Below are 25,172 nucleotides of genomic sequence, written 5' to 3' on the forward strand. Positions count from 1 at the left end.
ATTTAAAGATGTATAAGTATTGATAATACACCGAAAATGGAACCATCTTAGCCATTCAGATTCCAAGAGTTTCTATATAGTTACTGACCCATAAATATATGGTTAGTCCTCAATTATGAAATTCACTATAGTCTGATTGGTTGAGAGATTTTAATTTGCATGATAACTATAGTTATAAATCCTGGTACTCTGACTGACTAAGGGCTATTAGCCACAATGCAAAGAGCTGAATAATCACTGTACAGTTGAGAAACAATTCAATTGGGGGTCATAAGTGATGGGGAGTTATGAAGGCAATAGTCCACAAGGGTGAATTTGCATAATGCTTGTATCTAACATGTGACCTCAGCTAATCCCAGATATTACATAGAAAAGAGATTAATTTAAAATTTAATTAGGTGGGGTTATGCTAGGGATTGAAGAAACTAGGAAAAAGGATGATACAAATATTCCCATGTGGCAAGGGCCAGCAGCATGGGGACACAGAAATATTAAAGAACAGGTTAGTAAGGGAGATGGGTTAGAAGTCCAGTGCTGGTTGGGAGTATATGTAGTGATGATGAGGTTCAGTGGCAAATCAGAGAAGAGAGTGATTTATAATAGATTGCAGGGTCTAAAAAGACATTTTATTTTTGTAACAGCTTTGAGTATATTCCCCAATAACATGATTATAAGTGCTCTGCCCCTCCCCCATGTATTAGTGCAGGATACAGTTACTACATCATGTTCTAGTAAAACAGTCTTCCTCAGCTACAATTTAAATATTTATGACAATACCTGGCACTTTTATTACCTTCCTTAAACATACTTTCAAAAAAATCAAGACACAAAGTGATTTGCTATATATCATATGGTTCTTCACAGTATAGATTCTATGACCCTTCAGTCAGGGTTACAACTCAACCCCTCCTGGTCTCTCATCATGAGGTATGCTTCCTTTAAATTTAAGTTGCTGCCTAATTTCAAAGTAAAATACAAAATACAGTTACAATGGGAAAAATAAAATTGAAATTGCTGTCCTATAGTTATTCCATACAAATACAAATCTCAAAAAGAAGATTAGTCATCCAGTTATAATTGTCAAAATGAAGTTTAAATTCCACCACAGGCTTCTGTCCTGGGAACACTTTAGAAAATGCTCATCATTGGCCCATCACAATATTCAATATTTTGGGGCCCACTCTTCTTCATGAGCCAAATAAACAATTTTAAGGTTGAAATCAAAGTAGTATAAAGTTGATTCTGAAGGCCTCCCCATAAGTAAGAGTACAAAATACTGGGCATTTTCATCATTCTTAAACTGTTTCGGAAAAATGTGACATTTCTGCAGCTTTCAGTTAAAACAAATACATTGCTAAAAACTAATCCCTTTTAAAATGTTACTTTTTACTATCATGTTGCTGCTACTATTGATCAAACCAGTTGTGTACAGGATTTGCTACTTCAGCACTTTTCCCCATCCCTTTTAGTGCCTGGCAAATGAAAACTGCCATAGTCCCAGTCAAGTGGCAACCCCCAACTCCTCTGCCAACAACACAGCAACAACCTTGGTCAGGATGAGGATTGCCTTTCACCTCTATTACACCTTTTGCCCATCACTTTTACCCTGAAGAAAAAAGAAGAGATGTTAGGTCACCTTGAAGTCAGCAAACGAGAGAAGTACTATGCTATAGTCTACATGACAGACTGGTTCAAAGGTGCTTAGCTGTAATTATTAGCTTCATGCATGCCAAAGCTAGTTCTGCACACAGATCTTTCACACATGTTCATTGTATTTGCTGGTATATCCAATATTCACAATAGCTCTACATTTGTTAATTAAAATTATTTCTGGGCATGCATTACGTTATATAATTGTTGGTACTAATTGTTCCAGTCAAACTTACGCAATGTTGATGCTAAGGATATTAAGGATTAGTCGATTCCCCCCCCCCTTGCTGCCTGTAGCAGACAGAGGCAGCAAAGGGGGAGGGGAGGATAGAGAAGGGGTACTTCAAAGCGGCAGCACTGCACAGCTGAGCCGGGGATCAGCTGTGTGGCACTGCCGCTTTGAAACCCCAAGACGGCATTTAAAACGCCGAAGCGCCATGGAGCCCAGGGTCAGCTGAGGACTCCCCAGCTAACCCCAGGTTCTGGGGAAATGCTGCATGGAACCTGGGGTCAGCTGGGGATTCCCCTGCTGACCCCGGGCTCCATGGCTTTGAAATGCACAAGAGCCCGTGCTGAGGACACGTGTACATTTCAAAGCAGGCATGTCTGCATGCAGCCTGGAGTCAGTGGGACTTCCTGCTGGCTCTGGGCTGCACCCAGAGTTCCGCATTCCTCCTTTGCTGGGGCTCTTGTACATTTCAAAGGAGGAATATGGAAGTGCCTATCGACTACTCGACTAGTCAATTAACCGCAATTTAACATCCTTAGTTGATGCATCAGCCCAAAGTTCTCGAAGTCCTCTATGATCTGTTCTTTGCAACCGTTATAAATTTAGGTTCATCAGATACTTCAGGAATCAATATACTAAAAACACTGGCCACAAAGAAAGCACTGGAAGCATGTGACTCTGCCTACCAACGTATATTGGGAAGTGGATTCTGATTGTACTGACTCACTGAAACGTGATATCTAAGGACATTCTGGGGTCTCCAAGGCATTCCTGTTGGCACACACACAGCTTGTGCTTAATATATTTTAGCCTCATTTGGAGTCAAGCCCAGATAAACAGCTCCAAATTTTACCTTGACCTTCAAATGATAGTGTTGTGTTTGGACACAGGTATTTAAGAGTCACACCAGACATTAACCACTGGTCTTGAGCATGAACTAAAACTTTAATCTAAGGCCAGAAAAATACTATGGGCAAAGATTGATTTAAGATACACAATTCCAGCTACATAAAAAAATGTAGCTGGAGTCGACATACCTTAAGCTGGCACCATCCTCACGACTAGATGGACATGGGGCTGTGCGCAGCTTGACCTTCTGCTGACAAACAGGAAGGAACTAATAGGGGAAGTGGAGATGGGTGACAACCTGGGAAGCAGTGATCATGAGATGGTAGATTTCAGGATCCTGACCAAAGAAAGAAAAGAGAGTAGTAAAATACACACCTTGGACTTCAAAAAAGCAGATTTTGACTCCCTCAGAGACCTGATGGGCAGAATCCCCTGGGATGCTAACATGAAGGGGAAAGGAGTCCAGGACAGCTGGCAGTATTTTAAAGAAGCCTTACTGAAGGCACAGAAAGAAACCATCCTGACGCGTAGCAAGAGAGGCAAACATGGTAGAAGACCGGATTGGCTTACAGGGGAAATCCTTGGTGAACTTAAGCACAAAAAGGAAGCCTACAAAAAGTGGAAACTTGGACAAATGACAAGGGAGGGGTTTAAATGTATAGCTCAAGAATGCCAGGGGGTTATCAGGAAGGCGAAGGCGCAAATGGAATTGCGACTGGCTAAAGATGTGAAGGATAACAAGAAAGGTTTCTACAGGCATGTTAACAAGAATAAGGTGATCAGAGAGGCTGTGCGGCCCCTACTGGATGAAGGAGGTAACCTAGTGACAGATGATGTGGGGAAAGCTGACGTACTCAATGCTTTCTTTGCCTCTGTATTCACGGACAAGGTGGGCTCCCGGACTAATGCACTAAGTGACGCATGATGGGATGAAGACGGACAGCCCTTGGTGGGTAAAGAACAGGTTAGGAGCTATTTAGAAAAGCTAAACGTACACAAATCCATGGGTCCGGACTTAATGCATCCGAGGGTACTGAGGGAGTTGGCAAATGTCATTGAGGAGCCTTTGGCCATTATCTTTGAAAAGTTGTGGAGATCAGGAGAAATCCTGGTTGATTGGAAAAAGGCAAATGTAGTGCCCATCTTCAAAAAAGGGAAAAAGGACGATCCAGGGAACTAGAGGCCGATCAGTCTTACCTCGGTTCCTGGAAAAATCATGGAAGGGTTCCTTAAGGAATCCATTTTGAGGCACTTGGAAGAGAGGAAAGTGATTAGGAATAGTCAGCATGGATTCACAAAGGGCAAGTCGTGCCTGACCAATCTGATTAGCTTCTATGATGAGGTAATTGGCTCTGTGGACATGGGAAAGTCAGTGGATGTGATATACCTTGACTTTAGAAAGGCTTTTGATACGGTCTCCCACAATATTCTTGCCAGCAAGTGAAGGGAATGTGGATTGGATAAATGGATGGTAAGATGGCTAGAAAGATGGCTAGAAGGCCGGGCCCAGCGGGTAGTGATCAACGGCTCGATGTCAGGATGGTGGTCGGTTTCTAGCGGAGTGCCCCAAGGTTCGGTTTTAGGACCAGTTTTGTTCAATATCTTTATTAATGACCTGGATGAGGGGATGGATTGCACCCTCAGCAAGTTTGCGAATGACACTAAGCTAGGGGGAGAGGTAGATACGCTTGAGGGTAGAGATGGGGTCCAGAGTGATTTAGACAAATTGGAGGATTGGGCCACAAGAAATCTGATGAGGTTCAACAAAGACAAGTGTAGAGTCCTGCACTTGGGACGGAAGAATCCCAAGCATAGTTACAAGCTGGGGACCAACCAGCTAAGTAGTAGTTCTGCAGAAAAGGGCCTGGGGGTTACAGTGGATGAGAAGCTGGATATGAGTCAACAGTGTGCCCTTGTAGCCAAGAAGGCTAATGGCATATTAGGTTGCATTAAGAGGAGTATTGCCAGCAGATCCAGAGATGTCATTATTCCCCTTTATTTGGCTTTGGTGAGACCACATCTGGAGTAGTGTGTCCAGTTCTGCCCCCCCCCCCCCCCCACTATAAAAAGGATGTGGACACATTGGAGAGGGTCCAGTGGAGGGCAACCAAAATGATTAGAGGGATGGAGCATATGACTTATGAGGAGAAGCTGAGGGAGTCGGGTCTGTTTAGTCTGCAGAAGCGACGAGTGAGGGGGGATTTGATAGCAGCCTTCAACTTCCTGAAGGGAGGTTCTAAAGAGGATAGAGAGAGGCTATTCTCAGTAGTGACAGATGGCAGAACAAGGAGCAATGGTCTCAAGTTGTGGAGGGAGAGGTCAAGGTTGGATATTAGGAAAAGCTATTTCACTAGGAGGGTAGTGAAGCACTGGAATCGGTTACCTAGGGAAGTAGTGGAGTCTCCATCCCTAGAGGTGTTTAAGTCTTGGCTTGACAAAGCCCTGGCCGGGTTGATTTAGTTGGGATTGGTCCTGCCAAGAGCAGGGTGCTGGACTTGATGACCTTCTGAGGTCTCTTCCAGCTCTATGGTTCTATGATTCTAAGTCAACAGTAGACAGGCTTCCATTGACTTCCCTTACTCCTTGCGAGGAGTAGGAGTATCGGCGCCAACAGGGGCACCTTCAGTGTTTGATTTAGTGAGTCTTTACTGGACCTGCTAAATTGAATGCTGGAAAATCAGCCTCCATAGTGTCAATCTTCCCACTAATGGAGACGTGGCCTAAGCAAGGATGCGCTTTTCCTGGGCTGACACCTCCATATCACCTGGTCAGATTACAGCTGGGGGAAAATGTGCCAAATATTAAAAATTCTGCACAATATTCTAAAATTCTGTACATTTTATTTGTCAAAATAATATAATCACACTAGTTTCAATTAAGGTACTTTTATTTCAAAATATCTGTTGGCAAGATGCGGACAACAAAAAAGATTCTCCTGGGAGTAGAGCATTGAAAGAAACCCCTATAAAAGCCCAGTTCTTGTTTTTATGTTATGCTTTGTTCGGTGCCTCAGTCAGTTGCTCACATGTGCCAGCTAGATAAATTTTGGGGGAGGGGGAAATCTCAGACATCCACAACTCCTCCCCCCTAAAGCTGAGCCACAGAGCATCCAATGGCCCACAAATCTGCAATCCTCCCCCACAGAGCCCAACCTCAGGGAGTCACCAGGCCCAAAACTAGAGGTCACCAAATTAAATTAATAGGTAGCAGGTTTAAAACAAACATAAGGAAGTTTTTCTTCATGCAGCGCACAGTCAACCTGTGGAACGCCTTAGCAGAGGATGTTGTAAAGACCAAGAAATAAATAGGGTTCAAAAAAGAACTAAATACATTCATGGAAGGTAGGTCCATCACTACTTATTAGCCAGAATGGGTAGGAATTGTGTCCCTAGCTTCTGTTTATCAGGGGCTGGAAATGGATGACAGGAGGGATCACTTGATGACTACCTGTTCTGTTCACTCACTCTGGAGCATCTGGCATCGGCTGCTGTCGAAAAACAGGGGCTAGATGGGCTTTTGGTCTGACAGTATGTCTGTTCTTGCGTAACTTCCAGCTCAGACAACTCACCTCCAGCCATGGGGTGTGCCTCAGCTCAAACACCTTCAGAGCTCAATGATCCAGAAAGAGAAACAGCCTGCATGCTGCCTTCCTTCTTTCAGGACATGCTAGGAGATTCAGCTACCCAGACTCCTCTCCCTGCCCCCTTCAGTGTCCTATATTTGCGACTAGTGACAGCCAGCAGTAATGCAGCTCTAAATTTGCAGGGAGAATGAAATTCTGTGCAAATTCTGCACTGCACAATGGCACAGAATTACCCACAATTCTGGACCTCACAAATACTGCAGACTAATCGCCTATGGAATTTCTCCCATGGGGGAAAAAAAACTGAGGTAGAAACAAATGTTGTAAAGCAGGAAAACAATTTCAATTTTATGTTCGGGTGAAGACCTTGAACACCAAAATCTCAAGAGTATTTTTAGTATAAAATTATAGTGCATGACAAAATGGTTAACAATATGTTCTCAATTATCACTGTACTAGCACAACAATGCACATTAGTGCCTGGAAATAAAAACCCTGTGCTTGTACTTATGAATATAACACAAGCACAGCACCATTAAGGCTAGGTCTTCACAAGAACCTTTTGTCAGTCAGTTAAAATCTGATTTTTGACACTTTTTTAATTCAAAAGCACTAGCACAGCTGTGATTATATGCCAACAAAAGCACTTTTTTTTGCTTGTAGCTTATTTCATTCAGGGAACTTGTCTAGACTACACCACCATCAAATATTTCATGACTCTCTGTCTTAAGCTCAGTAACAACCAGTATGTCATGGTTATCCATACATACTCTTCCACACTTGATGATAAAGGAAAAAAAAACAAGGAACAGATTTACAATTCTCTTGACTCAATCTTAACTCCCACAGCCAAAAAAGACCAGCTTATCCTCATGGATGACTTCAGTGAAAGAGTTGTGGGACACCTCAAACTATGGAGAGTTACCACTGGGAAAGACAGGGTGAGGGAAGACAAGTCTAATGACATGCTTATCAACAAATGTGTGGAGCATGATTCAGTTTTCACAAATACCATTTTTAGACAGAGACAAGTATTAAGACCACTTGGAAACACCCACATTCCAGACACTGATATCTTCCTAAATAGGACATCATCAGAGCCCATGATCATACTGATGTCAATAATGACAGATACAGATGACTGCTGGACAGACCATAAATTTGTTCAAGTCAGTCATGCACATGTGTTGCACCAAAACACTATAAACAACCTAAAGGAATATGAGAGATTTAATGTCAAGGCTTCAAAACCATGCTAATCAATGTGAAGGAAGTACCAAGGCGTTGCTTTTCTCCTTTGCCTTTTTCTTGTTTTCCTTGCATGACAGATTCAAGAGAAGTGTAGAGAACAACACCAACCATGGTTTATGGCATTTATTGACCTAACCTAAGGCCTTTGATTCCATCATCATGCAGCATTATGGAAGATGCTGTCTAGTTTCAGTTTTCCATTTAAATTAATGTGTGTTCTCAGGCTATTTCATGATGGGATGGACCACCATACCTGTAATGGGTTGGAGACAGACTCATTGACCATCTGTATTGGTGTTAAAGCAGAGTGTGTAAGTGCCCCAGCCATTTGTTCCATCTAATTTTTCCTGTGATCTTGATTCTCTTTCTTTGCCCCCCCCCCCCCTTTCTTCTGGAATTGGGATTGCATATTGCATGGACAGCCAACTTTCTAACCTGTAGCATTTACATTCTAAAACTAAGGTCAGCAGGACTGTTATTACCAACCTTCAGTGAATGTGATATTGTCAAGTACAGTAAGGTTAATTAACAATCCACACTAGATCTTTTCTTAGGCACCTATGATAGCCTGAGTCTTCCCATCCACACTGGGAGGACTAATGTGCTCTGCCAGTTATTCCTGACACTGGCTGTATCCTGTTTTCCCACTAATTGTCATTGGTGGTAACCTTCTGGAAAACACTGAGAATTTCCCATGTCTTGGTAGCCACCTCTCCTAGGCAGCCAATCTTGATGTGGTGATCAGATATGGGATCCATTGTGCCAGTGCATCCTTTGGAAAGTTGTTTCATCGTGTCTTTATTGACAGAGATCTGCAAGTAGAAACTAAGATCCTGGTTTACAATGAAGTAGTCATCCCCACTCTCTTCTACAGATGCAAGACCTGAGTGAGATACAAGATCCTATTTTCCCACTAGGAAAATGGAGGCTAAAAAGGAAAATAAATGGGGATGGAAGGAGAGAGGAGAATAAGAAAAAAAAATTAACACCTTTTGGTTGTCAAAGCCAGATTTTTCTTAATCAAATTAGGATAATTTCGGTACAAAAACTCCATTCCATTTTTCCAATCATAAAAAGATTTCTGAATTCTAATAAGTAGTAATCTATAATAAAAAGCAAACCATCCAAACCTCAAACTACCTAGCATGTTTATTGTCCAAGTGCAAGTGTGCAGTACAGCAGAATTTGAATGAAGTATACTTAAACCATCCTCCAAGATGATTTTGAAAAGTGAAAGGCTCTGACAAAAAGCAGAAAAGGAAAAATATAAGTAAGGCTGCAACAATGACTAAATCAAAGACATTTGGAAATGTCTTAAGTCCTTAAAATGGAGATATGTTCACCTCAATCAACACTATCCTATAATCAAATATTGTTTTAATTTAGAAATAGCTACATGTGTTCTGCTGTCGAGATAAGATGGCTGATTTCCTTACCAAAGGATATAATGTAGATGGGAGGAAAAAAGATCTATAGTGTAGGCTGAGGAACTCTGAAAAGAGAACCTAGGTGTAGCTAATTCAAAGGTGAGGGACCTCAACTAAACTTTAACTCCTGATGATCCCATTTCTTCATGACTTTTGAACAAAATGTGTTTTCCATTGAAAAATCACTGCAACAGAAAATTTCTAATCAGCTCTATTAATCAGTGAAGAATGGATGCTAGTAGGTTTATAACCAGCACTCTTGTGAATTTGGGTCTAGATAGCTCAAGCAATGTTTCCCCCATCAAAAAAAGATTGCCTTTAATAGATCTTTCTTAACAGGTGTGTATTTTTAAAGGACTTCACTGCATATGATATTACAAGGAAATTGTCAGTTACACAAATCATCTTTTCTAGCCTTAAGGAGAAAAGTAACAAGATGAATTCCATGCAATTTTCTGTTAAGTAGATGATTATATGAAAATGAGGAAGGGTGATCCTAATGCCTCAGGTGAATAAGATAGCTATCCCTTGACAAAGTATTTAACATAGAAGAAAGAATTGGACTTACATTGTGTCATCCATTCCAGAATACTGTCTTAGCCAGCTAAACTACCTTAGAAATACTTAGGTCACTCCAATTTAAGAAAATGCATGTGAATTTTAGCATCCTGCTGTTGTTATGAATCAAATGGCACTTCCATCCTAAGTCTGTATTTTCCACAGCTTATGAAAAATAAATTCTTTAAGTTTAATTTAACAGTTCAATTTTTTCACTAATTCGATCCTTATTAAATTGGTTGGCAAATAAAGTTAGTTATAAAGAAAATAATCAACTGTGTAGATAATGTTTTCCACATAGATTTGAGTGCACAGAGTGTAATTGATAGATTCCAAGGTAAGCACAGGCTATTATGAGTATCTAGTCCAACATCTTGTATAACACACGACACAGAATTTTCTCCAAAACTATTCCTGATGTACCTTTTAGAAAACGTGCAGTCTTGATATAAAAATAGTCCATGAAGAAGAATCTATCACAAATTCAGGAAGTTGTTCCAATGGTTAAAGTATTCTCTGTTAAAATTTTACACCTTTATTCGCACCTGACCTTTGTGCAGATTCAACCTCCAGCCACAGCTTTCAGTGTGAAACTGAAGAGCCCAATATTAAATGTGTTCCCCATGCATACAAGTATTTAAAGAGTATTTCTATATAGCAAAAAGAAAAGAAAACCTTGTGACTGGCCTGTGCAAGCTAGACTCCTGCTCACAGGGCTCAGGGCTATGGGACTGCTTCATTGCCGGGACTTCCAGATATGGGCTAGAACCAGGGCTCAAGGATCCTGTGAGGTGGGAGAGTCGCATTGCTGAGGCCCAAGCCCAGAGATCTACACAGCAATAACATCTCTGCAGCTCAAGCTCCTGGCATAGATCAGCCACATTTTTTCTGTTTAAATAGAATGTGATACGTGCCTATCACTAGAAGGCATGTGTTTCTAATCCATGACACTTTCTGCTTCAGTAGCAGAGTGTCGAGGTGAACTTGTCAGCCATTGGGGACTCCCTGCAGCTCCCAACTATACTTGATAGGAAGGGCCCCTCAAAACTCCCACATTAGTGGGCGCTGGGGCTTTCTTTCTCCCTATTTTGTCAGGTATTTTTTAGTAAAAATGAGGGACAGGTCACACAGACTTCCATGAGTTTCTTTATTGCCCATGATCTGTTCATGACTATCACTAAAAATGATGACAAATTCTTAACCTTAATGACAGTGCAGTAGAAAGTGTTATGATATATGATTACATCTGTTTTTTCCCATATACTATACACACAAAAAAGAGAGAGAGAGAGAACATTTAATGACCACTTCTGCCTTTTCTGCATTACTACTAATTCTACCATTTCCATTTAATAATGGACCAAAACTGGTGGTTAGGATTCTTTTTCTTCATAAGACATTTTTTTTAATTCCTTCATATTGTCCTTAACTCTGCTGGCCAGAGTACTTCATATGCCTTTTGCTTCCCTTATCAAATTTTCTACAATTCTTAGCTTCTGATTTATATTTATCATCATCATCCCCCTTTCTCCATTTATATTTACTTTTGATAACCGACTTCATGTCCCCTCCAAACCAGGTTGTCTTTTTAACCAACACAGTCTTCTTCAGGTGTGGCTTTTTTGGTAATTTGCTAAAGAGATCTTAAATTCCTAACTCTCAATCAAATGTTTTCTTTTCAAATTCTTTCTCCCAACTCATAAATTGTTTAAGCTGTGTGAAAGTGGCCTTTTAAGTACCTATATCAGTGACCTAAACTTCATTCGATTTGCATATCATAAATGAGTTTTAGGTACAAATGGTTATGACTTAGTTACCTTTAACTTTTATTTCTGTGATAAGTTTATCTTAAACTGTCAAGGTGAAATATGATACAAAAATTTTCCAGGTTGGATGCAGCACACTTGAGTCAGGAAATTGTCATCTATAGTAGCTAGAAATTCCAAGAATGTTTTAGTTCAGACATCAAGACACCTCCATAATGTCATTCCAAATGAAGGTCCCCATGATAATGTAGTTTTTCAACCCATTATGAACATGGAGGAGGATTAGTGGGTCCTTGTGTGCCCAATGTGATTTGGTGGTCAGTATCAGACACCTGCTGATTTCCCCATCTTGTGTTTTACCTGTTAGGACATTGACTCAAGCATTCAAAATAATTTTCTTCTGAGTTATCAATGACTCTGAAACACATAAAGCTCCTCCCCCCTCTTTTTTTTTTAAACAGAGTGCCACTCCCCCTCTCCTAAATGTGTAACTATTATTGTAACATTAAATCATCCCACAAGGTTTTAGTAATACAAGTCAGAACAAATATTTCCTCAAAAATGAGCAATTCTAATTCCTCTTGTTCATTATTCAGGCTCCCAGTATCAGTATATAAGTGATTAAAGAGTTTCTTCTCTTCATATTCTTTGATTAGTTGATTAATTTTGTTCTCTGTTTTGACTCAGTGCTGCTATCTTTCCTCTTTTTTACCATCATCAACTTTTATTATTTAACCAAACGCCTCCTGTCTATTTATATGGGACAGACTGGCTGAAGATCCATCCCATACTACTGGTTGTAGGGGAGCAGCTTATCTGCCTCACTTTAATAAGTATATATTCAAATACTAAAAGTTTCCTTGAATGTTTAATCCCATATGACTTCTCCTTGAAATGCTTCAGAGTTTGGTTCTAGAAAATTTCTTTGAATGTGTTATCATTAGAAACCAAATTAATATTGCATACTTGTCTTCCGGGTTCTAAACTGAAGGGCAGAAACTACATGTATTCTGTTCCATTACCTCCCTTCAATATAAGCACCAATCCTCTTCATGATCCTTTTCTCTCTCTCCCAGCTAAATCCCTCCTGCTTTCCCAGGGCCCCTATTGAGTGCTGAAAACCTTCCTTATCTCAGACAACAGACTCATTCTTCCAAGTTGACAGTAAAGTGAATACACACCCTCACCATCCTAGAGCAGACTGGAAAACTTCAACAAAATTCATGAAAAATTGAAATGGAGTTTAATGAATCTTTGGGGAATTTTTTTGTGTAGTCTGACTTAGTAGTAGTTACAAAATGATTAAATAATCGGCACAGATTCCTCCTAGTTATCTGACAGCCTCAGAAACTAAGGGTGGGAGAAAGTGGAATCTCTCAGAGTGGAATCTTTATTTTAAAAAAAAAGACCATTTGAGATCCACTATAGGCAAGTGGCCTCACCTCTGCTTCTTTCCCACAGTACAGACAAATCTTTCTTCCTTCTGACACAAAACTCTTCAAGGAAGAGGCTAGTCCCTAAACCAATCCCTGGAAATTAGCAAATATTTTAAAGAATTGTATAATTCTACTAGAATTCTTTGAAGGGTTTAACAATCACATGGGCAAGAAAGATTCAGTGGACATAATGAACTTTCCAGAAAGCTTTTGAGGAGGTACCTCACCAAAGGCTTTTAAGTGAAGGCTTTTAAGCCTCACCAAAGGCTTTTAAGTGAAGCCATTATGGGATAAGAAAGAAGATCCTCTCATATACTGATTACTGATTAGAAGATAGGAAACAAAGGGTAGGATTAAAAGGTCAGTTTTCAGAATGGAGAGAGATAACTAGTGATGTCCCACGGGACTAATCTTATTCAACATATTCATAAATGATCTGGAGAAAGGGGTAAACAAGTGAGTTGGCAAAAACTGTAGATACAAAACTGCTCAAGATAGTTAAGATCAAATCAGACTGTGAAGAGCATCAAAAGAATCTCACGAAACTAGGTGACTAGGCAACAAAATGACAGATTAATTTTAATGTTGATAAATGCAAAGTAATGCATATAGGAAAACATTATCTCAATTATACATATAATACGACGAAGAGTAAAATAGCCGTTACCACCAAAGATCAAGGAGTCACTGTGAATAGTTCTGTGAATACATCCACTCAATGTGCACCAGCAGTCAAAAAAGGAGAAGGCTACAAATTTATTAAAGGTATAGAGAATAATACAGTGAATAACGAATTGCTTCTCTCTAAATCCATGACATGCCCACATTTTGAATAATATATGCAATGTGATTGCTGCATCTCAAAAAAAAAGATATATTAGCACTTGAAAAAGTTCAGCAAAGGCCAACAAAAATGATTAGGAGTGGCTGCCATATGAGGGGAGATTAAGAAGACTGGGACTTTTCACTTTGGTAAAGAGATGACTAAGAGGGTATATGATAGAAGAAAAGTTATTTACTTCCCGCAACACAAGAATTAGAAGTCGCCAAATGAAATTAACAGGTAGCAGGTTTAAAACAAACAAAAGGAAGTATTTCTTCACACAATGCAGAGTCATCCTATGGAAGTCTTTGCCCCAGGATGTTGTAAAGACCAGAATTTTAACATTATTCAAACAAGAGCTAGATAAATTCATGGGGAACAGGCTCATCAATGGCTTTTAGCCAGATGGTGTCCTTAACCTCTGTTTGTCAGAAGCTGGGAATGGGTGACAGGAGGTGCATCCCTTGATTACTAGTTCTGTTCACTACCTCTGGCATTGCCCACTGTTGGAATACAGGATTCTTGGCTAGATGGACCTTTGGTTTTACCCAATATAGCTTTTTTATATTGTGTTCCTATGTACATACGTGAATCGCCTACCCCCCCCCAAAAAAACCCCCAGAAAATTAAATACAAAGCTACAAAAAATTGTAAAAGTTAGATTTTAGTTGTTCAATAGTGCCAATTAATTCAATATTATGTTTTCCAGAGCAACTAAGTCAGTTAGCTTTTATTTTTTCAGTAGTGATGCATGAGTGATTTTCTTAAGTTTTCAGAGGTATGAAGAAAATGCTAATGAGCTTTTAGCCTGGATTTCTAGTGACTCTACCTAGAAATCTACTTGCAGTAGACAGGGAATATTGCCTACCAAATATGGTATCAGAAACAACTGAATTTTGGAAAGTGACTGATCTAAATATATAGCAATTCACTAAAGGCTCTCCTTCACAAGAAATGCTGTACAGCAAAAAAGCATAACAATTGTTCTTCAGCATCCTATAAGTAAAAAATGTATCCAAAACATGGAACTAATTTTGGCCAGGTATTTGGCAGTTTGAAGCAGATTTCTATTATATGCCACTCTTCCTTGCCCTTTTGGCCCACAGCAAATCCTTAATCCCTAGACCAGAAATAGTGCATGCTATGCCTATGAAAATTATTCTTTGATTTTTGTAGTTAATCCATAATCCAACACTGAGAGCAAATAGCTGAAGCTCAAGATAGACAGATGTTTTAGTTGTCCTCATTTAGAATTCTTTTCTTAAGTTGCACACAGATGGGAGCACTTGTAGTTTACACTCAGGTCATATATTAAGATGGTAGCTTGTATGTTCAGAATGTGGAATAACAAGCGGATTAATGTACATGCTCAGATAAAATATTAGCATTTTATTGTAAATGCTCTGTCTCCCATTTAGATCCACATTCAGACAGCAATGCCACATGCCTTTTGAACTACATTACAACAGCTGGCACTTATGTGCTATAGCCTTTATGGCCTTTATTGATTCATCAGTACATATTTTTAAATGTCAAATCTATAATAAGAATGTTAAATAGGTAATCCCTAGTGTAGCAGATTAAATTAGAATTCTTCAGTAATGCTGGAAAGATCCTGTTTCATATAGACCTTTAAGTGTTATGGGACTATTTGAAATTTAGTGGCTTCTAAAAATCTCTTTGAAAGGAAGATGTACATGTCATAAGAGAAAGATATGAGGCAATCACACTTGACAGTCAACAAGACAGAACACAAGCAATTAATAAAACACAGTGGTTTCTGGGAAAGTAATCTTGGCATAGTACATACAATTATCACATGCAGAAAAGAGAATTTTATAAAATGCGTGATTTTAAACCTTATGGATTAAAAGTTAACTTTAAGAGGTTCTTACAAGTATTACTAATGCCTAGTTAACACTTAAGATACTTCTTTTTATTCACAGATTTCAAAAGTCCTTCAGAAAGGAGAATGTGTTAATACCAGTAGCTCCCAGTTTACATATGAAGAAACTGAACCACAAAGAGGTTTCAACTTGCCATATTATTATAACTTGTAATGCTACAGTGCCTAGGAACCTTGTTCATGGACCAGAACCCCATTGTGATAGGTGCTGTGTAACCATAGAACAAAAAATCATCTCCTGAACCAAAAAATTAATTCTAAATAGTCCTACTTTGATAAAGAGAATACAGGTTTCCTGATTCTCAGTTCTAGTCTCTACCTTCTGGTTCACACTGATGAGACAAAAAAAAAATTCTTCTGGACTGGAAAACTTGTATTTTAAGTACTTCAGTCAATCCAGTGGTTAAGCCCAGAGGCTATAGAGAAATAGGGGAGTAGTGACACATTGGATAAGCTATCTCAAGGATGACTTCTGAAGGAATGGAACAGTTAAACAACCTCACAGAGGAGAAAGCAAATGTCCACTTTCAGACCACATTCTGTCTGAATATCTCCTGAGAAGCACCATGAATTCTCCAAGGGTCATTAAGAGTTATGAATTCCTTAATTAACATTTATTCTTCATGTTAGAATTAGAGCTGTAGAACAGATTGAGTGATATGGCTACAGGTGAGTATTTAATATCCTATGGATTTGCTTTTTAAAAACCTATTTGACATTTAAGCTCTAGTTTAAGAAAACCAAAAGTGATTTCTATAATGATGGGGAATGGTTTTTGGGGAAGGGATTTTTTTTCATTTGTCAGGTAAGTAGAGGGAAGGAGGTCTCTGTTCACAAAGGGTGTAATTGGAATCTTGCAAGGTGCAAAGAGGTTGTACAAGAATAAAGTTTCACACTACAATAATTTAACAGTTCCATTAATATTGGTCTTTGATAACCATTTTTGGAAGGATGGAGGCCACATAATTCAACTCTCAAAATGACACCATTCTTTTAAATAATTTCTAAGTACATTAGATGATTACCTATAAGAAAAACTCATTCATTCACTGACCCATTTAATGTAACCAGATAGAAATTTTGCAGGGAAACAGGCTGTGTATTACATTGTATTTTTTAAAGTCAGATTGCCTGTTTTAATAATCAATGGTTTCTCTTTGTAAAAGTTTTGTAGGATGACTTCCATTTCAACTAATACTTTATCATTCCTAGTACTACTGAGTAAAGGGACCGAAAGATAATTGTTATGGTGAAAAGAAAATAGAATTTGAAAAGCAACAATCAAGTGCCAGTGTGATCTACCAAAAATATTTTCTAGTATTTTATTTCATTTTCTAGATATAAAAATAAAACTTATAGTTTTTCACTATACATAAATAGGAACTGAATAAATTTTTTTTTCCCCATTCAAAAATCCATTATATATGAAAGAAAATTTCCCATAAAGCGGAAGTCAGTTATTAGAAACAAACAAAAATTAACAGTTATTCTACTTTTTCCATAGATTTAACACATCCTCCCATAATAAGCTTGCTTCCTGGTGTTAAAGGGACATTCTGAGAAGTTTCCCGTGTTTTTCACAGCCATATTAGTTAGAAGCTAGGCACAGGGCAGATGAGTAAAGGAAGTACTATGAAAGATACCTTTGCTTTCAAGATCATCACTGAAACAAACCTTCAACACCATTCGCAAAGAAAATACTACCATCAAAATAGTACAAATTTATACCTTACACAAATATAAGAGATTATACATGCAGAGTGCTTGCTAGTAAAACCTCCGTGGTTTACTGAAATTTCTAAGGTGGCTATACAGAGAAGAGGCAAAAACACTATTGCTATGTCTTGTAATTGTACTATGACAATTGAAAACGGCAAGTCAGCATTTTGGGTGCACAATTAAAGTAACCAAAGATGAATTTTATATAATTTGGCTTGCTCAGAGTTTTCTATAAGAAATATTCACAGAAGAGTAGCTGAACTCAATCATTACATCCATCCCTTAAAGATTAAATAAACTTGTTCATAACTTCAAACTCCCTCATCTTCATGTTGCAAACTTCAAGTTCAAAAGTTAAAAAAAACCTAATTTTGAACAGTGTTATTTCCTATAAACAAATATTTATAATCAACATTAAAATGAAAACACACAAAATTAAGCTTTGGTTACAATGAACAGCAATGATAGAGGGCAAAAAAAAGGGAAAACCACCGCTTGTAATCATGTCATGTTCTTATCTTTGTAGGCTTTCATATCGGACTGGTCAAGACACAGCTAATTGTGACACATGCAGGAACAGTGCATGTATTATCTATAGGTAGGTTAAACATTCTAATATTCCCACTTTTTATTGAGTGAAAGAAATGATTTTATTCACCAATGCAAGATCAAAGGTTAGTCACTATCATAAACTGGTATTTCACTGAGAAGGAAGGAGAAATAAAAGACCAGGAAATTAATCTGTATTTTACTATAAAATTCAATGAATAAAATATTTTAATATTAATACTAACATACAGGAAGGACATGCTTATAAGTCCAGGAATTAAGCAGGTTCTTTTGCCTCTGCTTTGCAAGTTTAACTAGCTGTTTTTAGCTACACACTGTGACCTGAAGGGTTTTAGCTTAATCTTATGCAATTTTACAGCATTACTCTTGTTCAGGAAAAATATCTAAAAATCCTAGGGTATATCTACACAGCAGTGTTATTTTGGAAAACTGCTGGTATTCCAAAATAACGAAGTATATCTACACTATAAGCCTTTATTTTGAAATAATGTCAAGCTGGAGAACTTCTTACTCTGACTCAGGGTAACCATCGTTTCACGAAGAGTAAGAGAAGTCAAAGGAAGAGTGTTCTTCCTTCAACTTCCTGCTGCGTAGATAGCTTAATTTGGCTTTTGGTGCTATTTTGAAATAAGTTACGAAATAAATATAGCTGAAGTTGTGTAGTTTAATTCAATTTTAGCCCTGCTGTGTAGATGTACGCCTAAAGAAGACACTGAATGTAGTGGAACAGGTGCAACTGCAGTGCACTTGAGGAAACAGGCTGGGTTTCTAATACCTATGTACCACACAGCTAATCTTCGTGGGAGGTGTCTCTGGAGCGGCCATAGAAAGAGCTTTGGCAGTCATTGAATATGCATGTACCTATATTAGTAACTATTACATCTCTAGAGTAGAGAAGGGAAGCTGTATGCAATGGCTGTGGAGCAGCTCTGTATGCCTCATTTACATTGGTTGTAATGCTACCCTTTACCTACAAAAATACTTCAGATTTTAAAATCAAACCAGTACAATAAGAGAGGAGTTTTCACTACTCCCAGCTCTCAAACTAAATATCACCTAAAATTAGACGAAGCAAACAAACTTTGCCTAGTACTAGAAATCACTTGAAATATTTTTTCAAAACAAAAACCCTTCATGAATTAATGCAAACATCATACTATTTATCAGGATTGCTATCACCAAAGGGTAACGGTTAATGTTCCATGGAGACGATTAAGAAGCAAACTTTCTGCCAAGAGTGATATATGAAAGTCTACAAGTTTCTGCACAAAATCCATTAAATTTGCATTGCAATGTATGTTTTATGTAAAGTTTTTCAGAAAAAAAACCCTGTACTTCTAGTGGTTGCCACTTCAGATTAACTTCTAAAATGAATTATTCTATATTTAATGCATCATTTATGAACCTTTTGTGTAAGTGTTAAGATCATTCTTAACCATCATAAGATTCATCATTTATTTCCCAGTTTTATGATATACAAGTAAAATTGGATTAACAGTGTACTCCCCTGATGTCAACCTCTACCAAGCATTAATACTGGTGGGTTTCACTTCAATATTGCTGGGGGTATATAGAATTCTCTGTACTATGGATTCAGCAAATATTTCAGAAAAGCTATTCATAGCAATCATGCATTAGGATAGAGCAAGTAGTCCTAGACAGACCTTATAGCACAGATCATAATACAATAGACATGCACTAGTTATAAAAAAATGACATTTCTACGCCAAGCACACTGTACTACAGATCAAATACACAGAAGTCCAGATTAAAGCATATCTTTCTATCCTAACTTGAATAGCACAACTAACTTCATTAGGATAAACTTCTGCATGTGCTTGTAGATGGTTAACAGTGGTGCCACTCACATGCTTCACATTAAATATTTGGTTGTTTACAAAATCACAGCCTATTTGAATAAAATAAGCAGAATTTTCTGGCATCAGAGCAACTGATGGACAGACACAAAATTGGCTATGAAATTTACAACTTTCTTTACCAGAACCTTTAACATGAGATGTGAATTTTGTAACGGCAAAGAAGGTTCTAAGTTTATTGTAACACTGGATTTTTTTTAGTCGCTAGAGAGAAATCAGTGTGCACAATTTGTAAACATGCATTTCATATTATACCTCCAAGACAAGCTAAATGTAAAATTGTGGAAGATAGGTACGCAGTAAATTCAGACTAGCTCAAATTCCGCAGGCTATCATATTGCTTTGCTGAACAGCTAAAGCCAGTCTACTCTATAATGAAGTGCTCCAACAATCAATGAGTGTGACGGAGCTACGTCATGACTTTTAAAAGTTGTTTTATAGTGCCAATCCAGTTGTTGTCATTTCACTGCAGTGAAGGTGACATGAAACCATTGGCTGTTTTTATGTATTGCAAATAAAATGAAAAATCAGTATGTTTCAGAATTAAATGTATCATCTGATCAAGAATTTTTCTGGCCCCTAGTCAGGAGATGCTTATGAAAATTATTTCAGGGATCTATGTTCAAATGAAAATATGCAACAAGTCTATTATGAGACTGACCGCTTTTTACACTCCTTCAGCCATGCTGGCAAATATCAACCTCATTTCTCTATGTAGTCCTGCTCAGATTTTGACAAAATGGAGGAGCTGGAACTATTTACTCAGTACTCACTCCCTCCAAATAAGTGACTGGGCAGAGAGCCACAGTCCCCAACTCCCCCTTCTCTACTCATCAGCTACCTGAAATCATACACTGGCCCCTTCTCCGGAAGAGGCATGCTAATTTAGAACTTTGGAATAGGGAAATCTGCGGGGGATTTAAATATCCCCCGCGGGATTTAAATAAACATGGCTGCCGCTTTTTTTCCGGCTTGGGGAAAAGCCGGAAAAAAGCGTCTAGACTGGCGCGATCCTCCGGAATAAAGCCCTTTTCCAGAGGATCTCTTATTCCTACTTGCAAGGAAAAGGGCTTTATTCCGGAGGATCGCGCCAGTCTAGATGCTTTTTTCCGGCTTTTCCCCAAGCCGGAAAAAAAGTGGCAGCCATGTTTATTTAAATCTCGCAGGGGATATTTAAATCCCCCGTGGATTTCCCTATTCCAAAGTTCTAAATTAGCATGCCTCTTCCGGAGAAGGGGCCAGTGTAGACGTAGCCTTGGTGAAAAGAGGGTGGCAAGGAAGCTGCTATATGAAGTAGAGCAAATTATGTATTCCTCCTTTCTGCAAGGGGGGAAAGGAGGAAAAAGGTGTAACCAACTCAACCACAATTTGCCCTCAGCTCTGGAGGCTGGGCAGCTATGCACCATCCCCTTCTCAAAGCTGACTATAAAATTACATTCCAGCCTTAAATGATTCAGATATCTGATTTCATTTTACCTGTTACAAAAATAAGAAAAATTAAGACAGCACATACAATGTTTATTTCCAAGACAGTTCCAACCACTTAGTAACTCAGTTTCATGTGCAACTAAGAACCATGAGCACATACATAATACTGTAGTGCAATATAACAATAAGTAGTACTGCACATTATAGTCAGTGTACATCTACTTGAATTAACAATTATGCTTCCAACTCTGTGGACAGACAGGCTGTAGAAGAGGCATCTCAGATCCAAGAAATTTAGCAGATTACAATGTTTATGGAGCAAAGGTTTGAAGAACAAAATGGCAGGTTCTGTAAGTAGACTCCGCTTGTCAGGGCATGTCCAGCTCCCATTAAAATCAATAGATGTCATCCTACCAGCTTCAATGGGAACTGGATCAGGACTAGATTGTACACGTTCATTCTTCTACATTGTACAATCTAGTTCAGGTGTAGCAGAAGTTAGCAGAATGACATCCATTGAAGTTAGCTCACACAGATACTCTCTTTCACATTACATCCATTATATTATAACTACATGAAATTAATATAGAAATGTATTTTAAAATGTTTCATTACAGGTGGTTCTGGTAACTTTCTAAAGTGGCTTGAAGCTTCCTATGATAAGAACCTGCTTTCAGTTGCTTGTAACTCTGCCTAATTTTGATCATTTGAGCTGAAATTTTCAATGACCGGCAACTGTCAGACTAAAGTTTCAATAAAAATTCTTCACCTGTTTCAGAGAACACAATTAGGGGAAAATCTGCAGGCTGTGCAAGAAAACTGAGAGGGGAGGACTGAGATCACATGAGTAGCCCAGAAGGAAAGGGGGAAGCAGAGTGGCTGAACAAGACTGAGATTTGGATCTGTTAAGAGGAAGGGGGAAACATGCACTTAGCCAAAGAGCTGGGAGAGGGGATGGAAGAAGCACTGATTAGAGATAGGATACAGAGGAATAGGAAAGACAGGGTCAGGACTGAGTTGAGAAAAAAGGAGGAGGAGAGTCTATGACCACTGGAGAACACTTGGCCTACCAGAACCTGAAATGGAAGCCAGTATTCATGTCAACATTCCTCTGTCAGCAAATATCTGTGAAAGCTATTAGCAAAATGTGTCTCGTCCCCTCTAGTGCTGGTCCACAGAAAAGATGAAAACCTACTATTGTGATCACTTACTCAGCTAACTCAAGTGGTGGAGTTTGTGTGGTGGATCTAAAGTTTCCAACTCTGCTTGTGAACCTCCTGCAGTGGCAATATGATTCCAGCTAATGAGTTTGTTTTTTAAATCTACAATATTATACATAAAAATGTATGTTAAAAGAATATTAAGGTTGCACACAAGGTAAAGCCAGATTCAGAAGATAGGAAATAGCAGAATAAAATGGGTGTTTAATGTCCATTTGCCCCCTTTCAGTGACTGCATTATGAAACAGTCTCTAATTACATGAACACATCCCCCATCACCTCTTGTCTCGTTCAGTTAACAGTATGTGTTGGGGATGGATTCTGTAGTGAAGGGGTCTTGTCTTTGGGGCATCGGTCTCATCTGTTATAGAAGTTTGAAGTGTAGTGACTGAAATGGAACTACACCAAGAAAAAAAAAAAGATTAAAACAGCTGATTTGAGAACTGGATTATTCTTGACCATCCACAGAGTTTGAGTGTCACTGGAACAAAATTTCCAAACATTTCACAGGTGGTCACTAATTGAGTGTTCCTCATTTTCTTGGTGCCTGACTTGAGCCCCTGGGATCTAATTTATAGAGTGCTGAACAGTCACAGCTTCAAATGAAGTAAATGAAAGCTGTGCTTTGAACATGGAAAAAATACTAAGTACTCTGAAAAATCAGGCCCTGAGTGTCTCAAATTGGGCACCCAAAATTCATGTACAATTTTCACCATAATTTTTTCTGCTTCCCCCAGCTGTAAAATGGGGATAATACTCCCTCATTTTAAAAGGTGTTGTGAAAATAAATTCATTTATGAAGTACTCAGACATTATCTTGATAAGTGCCTTAAAAAAGCCCATGATTTTTTTAATAATTTTGTCTTCAGAGAAGGATCTGCATAGTGTGCAGTAAAGGTAAGCATGGGTCTTCATATAGAATAATGGAGATAAAACAAAGTATTAAAATGCACTCATGCACTGAGTATCCATACATCCAGTGTACTGAACTGGAAAAATAGCATATGATTAAAGACAACCTCATAATGCACATGTATTAGGGGGCAAATTACTGTTGCACAGAGAACCTTAAATCTGGCAGTTCCTGAGTACACGACTTGACAATCTTGATGTTTTTTGACATAGTTTCTGTGTATATTATAAGAGCATGTTCAACTTTAATCAGATTAATAGTAGAAAATGTGTGAGTTTCTCAAATAAGTGATCCCCTCTTTATTTATAAACTGGTTTAACTGAAACAGAACAGCACTTTTACAGCAATGAATCAATTGCCCTGCAATTATCCAACTGCATCCACTAATGTCAAGTGCAGTATAACTAAGAAACTGGAATGTCGACATGATTAATGTAATTAACTTTTTTCTGAACATGACATTTTAAAAATATTAATATGACAGCACAATAGCTGAAGCCAAAGTAAAGATCAAAATTTAAAATGATTCACTTGATCTTCTTGTTGAATTTGTAGATTTTATGTCAAAATATACTGAGTACTTTAGAAAACATTTCAAGTGTGCATTACTAATCCAATATTTGCCAATGTGGAGTTTACATTTTCTATGGGGATTGCTATCATTTTATAATTTTTTAGATTTTTTTTCACTCTGTAAGAGTAAATCGCTAATACATTTGAAGAGAAAAAAGGAAACGGTAAAAAGTCTTAACTTTGTCACTTTTCCCACTTTTTAAAACAAATGGATAACTGAACTCAAATTAAGACACACTATTTTATTTTAATCTTTTTAATAAGGATAACAGCAGGGTTTTTTTTTAAATTCTAATGTTATAATGTGGAGTTAGATCAATTTTTTTTATATCAAAGTTTAACTGACAACATTTAGATATGTCATATTTTTTGTACATATATGTTTTTATTGTAAGCATAAGCTTTAAGTTGAAAGTCAAACTTCCATTAACAGACAGCTCTATCACCAGAACCCTTAAAGAATCATTATGAAGCCCTTACGACATAGCAAGAGACTAATATTTATTTAATATAAAAATATTCAGCATTTTAGTCTAGACCACATATAGATAACGAGAGTCAAAAATCCTAATTTTAAATAGTAAACTTAAAGTGCTCATTTTGCTTTATTAAATGTTGAAATACAGAAATTCTCTTCCATTAGTATTAAAATCACAAAATATGAGATCACAAATACAGCCTTTCAGAATTGGCTATCTTTTACAAATGGAGGTATACCACTGAATTAGATTATAAAAACAAGAAGAAATTATATAGTGACCTATCAAGACAACTCAAATAATAAAGTCAATGAAGTCTTATTGTTAAGGGAGGTAAATGTATTGGTATGCAGAAATTGTGCCAATTCAATCATGTCCAATGCCCACTTGGAATAAAAGCTTTGCAGTCTGTGTTATTCTGTGATTATCTTTTAGTGGAAGTGCCCTTTCCCTTCCTGCTTAAATTACTATCACTTGTGAATTTAAATTCTTTAACAACATGAATCAATGTGGGGTAAATTAGCCTTTTGATTAATATTTTGTGCATTACTCTTAGGCATTTATCATGAATAATATAAAACTGGGAACATCCTAAAGAATTCACAATAGATTTCACATTGGTCAGAAAGGTCAAAAGTACTCTATATAGCCCATTCAAGATTATTTTAGCTTCTGGAAAGATTCTTTTATTAACCAGATTAGTAGTCAATTTCTGTAAAGGAAAAAAAACTTATTAAACCAGACTATAGAACTGCAGTTATTAAGAAATATTACCATAAGCCACATCAACCACTAATTCAGACATTTTCTACTCCAATGAAATTTTAAAATTGTATTTGCTATTTTGACCTTGGTATTATGGTTCTTATGATGTTGAGTTCTGACAACTGAATTGAAAATAGATTACAGCCACTC

The 25,172-nt window shown here is 37.9% G+C and overlaps 2 protein-coding genes across 4 annotated transcripts in view; one reads left to right on the top strand and one right to left on the bottom strand.

Moving 5' to 3' along the window:
- DOCK1 (dedicator of cytokinesis 1) overlaps nucleotides 1-25,172 on the bottom strand; it is a 572,428-nt gene that overhangs the window by 324,907 nt on the left and 222,349 nt on the right. The window lies entirely within an intron of this gene.
- INSYN2A (inhibitory synaptic factor 2A) overlaps nucleotides 1-25,172 on the top strand; it is a 78,687-nt gene that overhangs the window by 37,851 nt on the left and 15,664 nt on the right. Inside the window, exon 3 of one of the 2 annotated variants that reach the window (XM_006130182.4) lies at nucleotides 17,724-17,795. The exons of the other annotated variant lie outside the window; for it this stretch is intronic. Within the exon in view, the coding sequence (XP_006130244.1) occupies nucleotides 17,724-17,795 (72 nt within the window). The remainder of the gene's footprint in view (nucleotides 1-17,723; nucleotides 17,796-25,172) is intronic. 2 annotated transcript variants of the gene reach the window in all.

The sequence above is a fragment of the Pelodiscus sinensis genome, chromosome 8, assembly GCF_049634645.1.
Source record: "Pelodiscus sinensis isolate JC-2024 chromosome 8, ASM4963464v1, whole genome shotgun sequence".
NCBI classification, from domain to species: Eukaryota; Metazoa; Chordata; order Testudines; family Trionychidae; genus Pelodiscus; species Pelodiscus sinensis.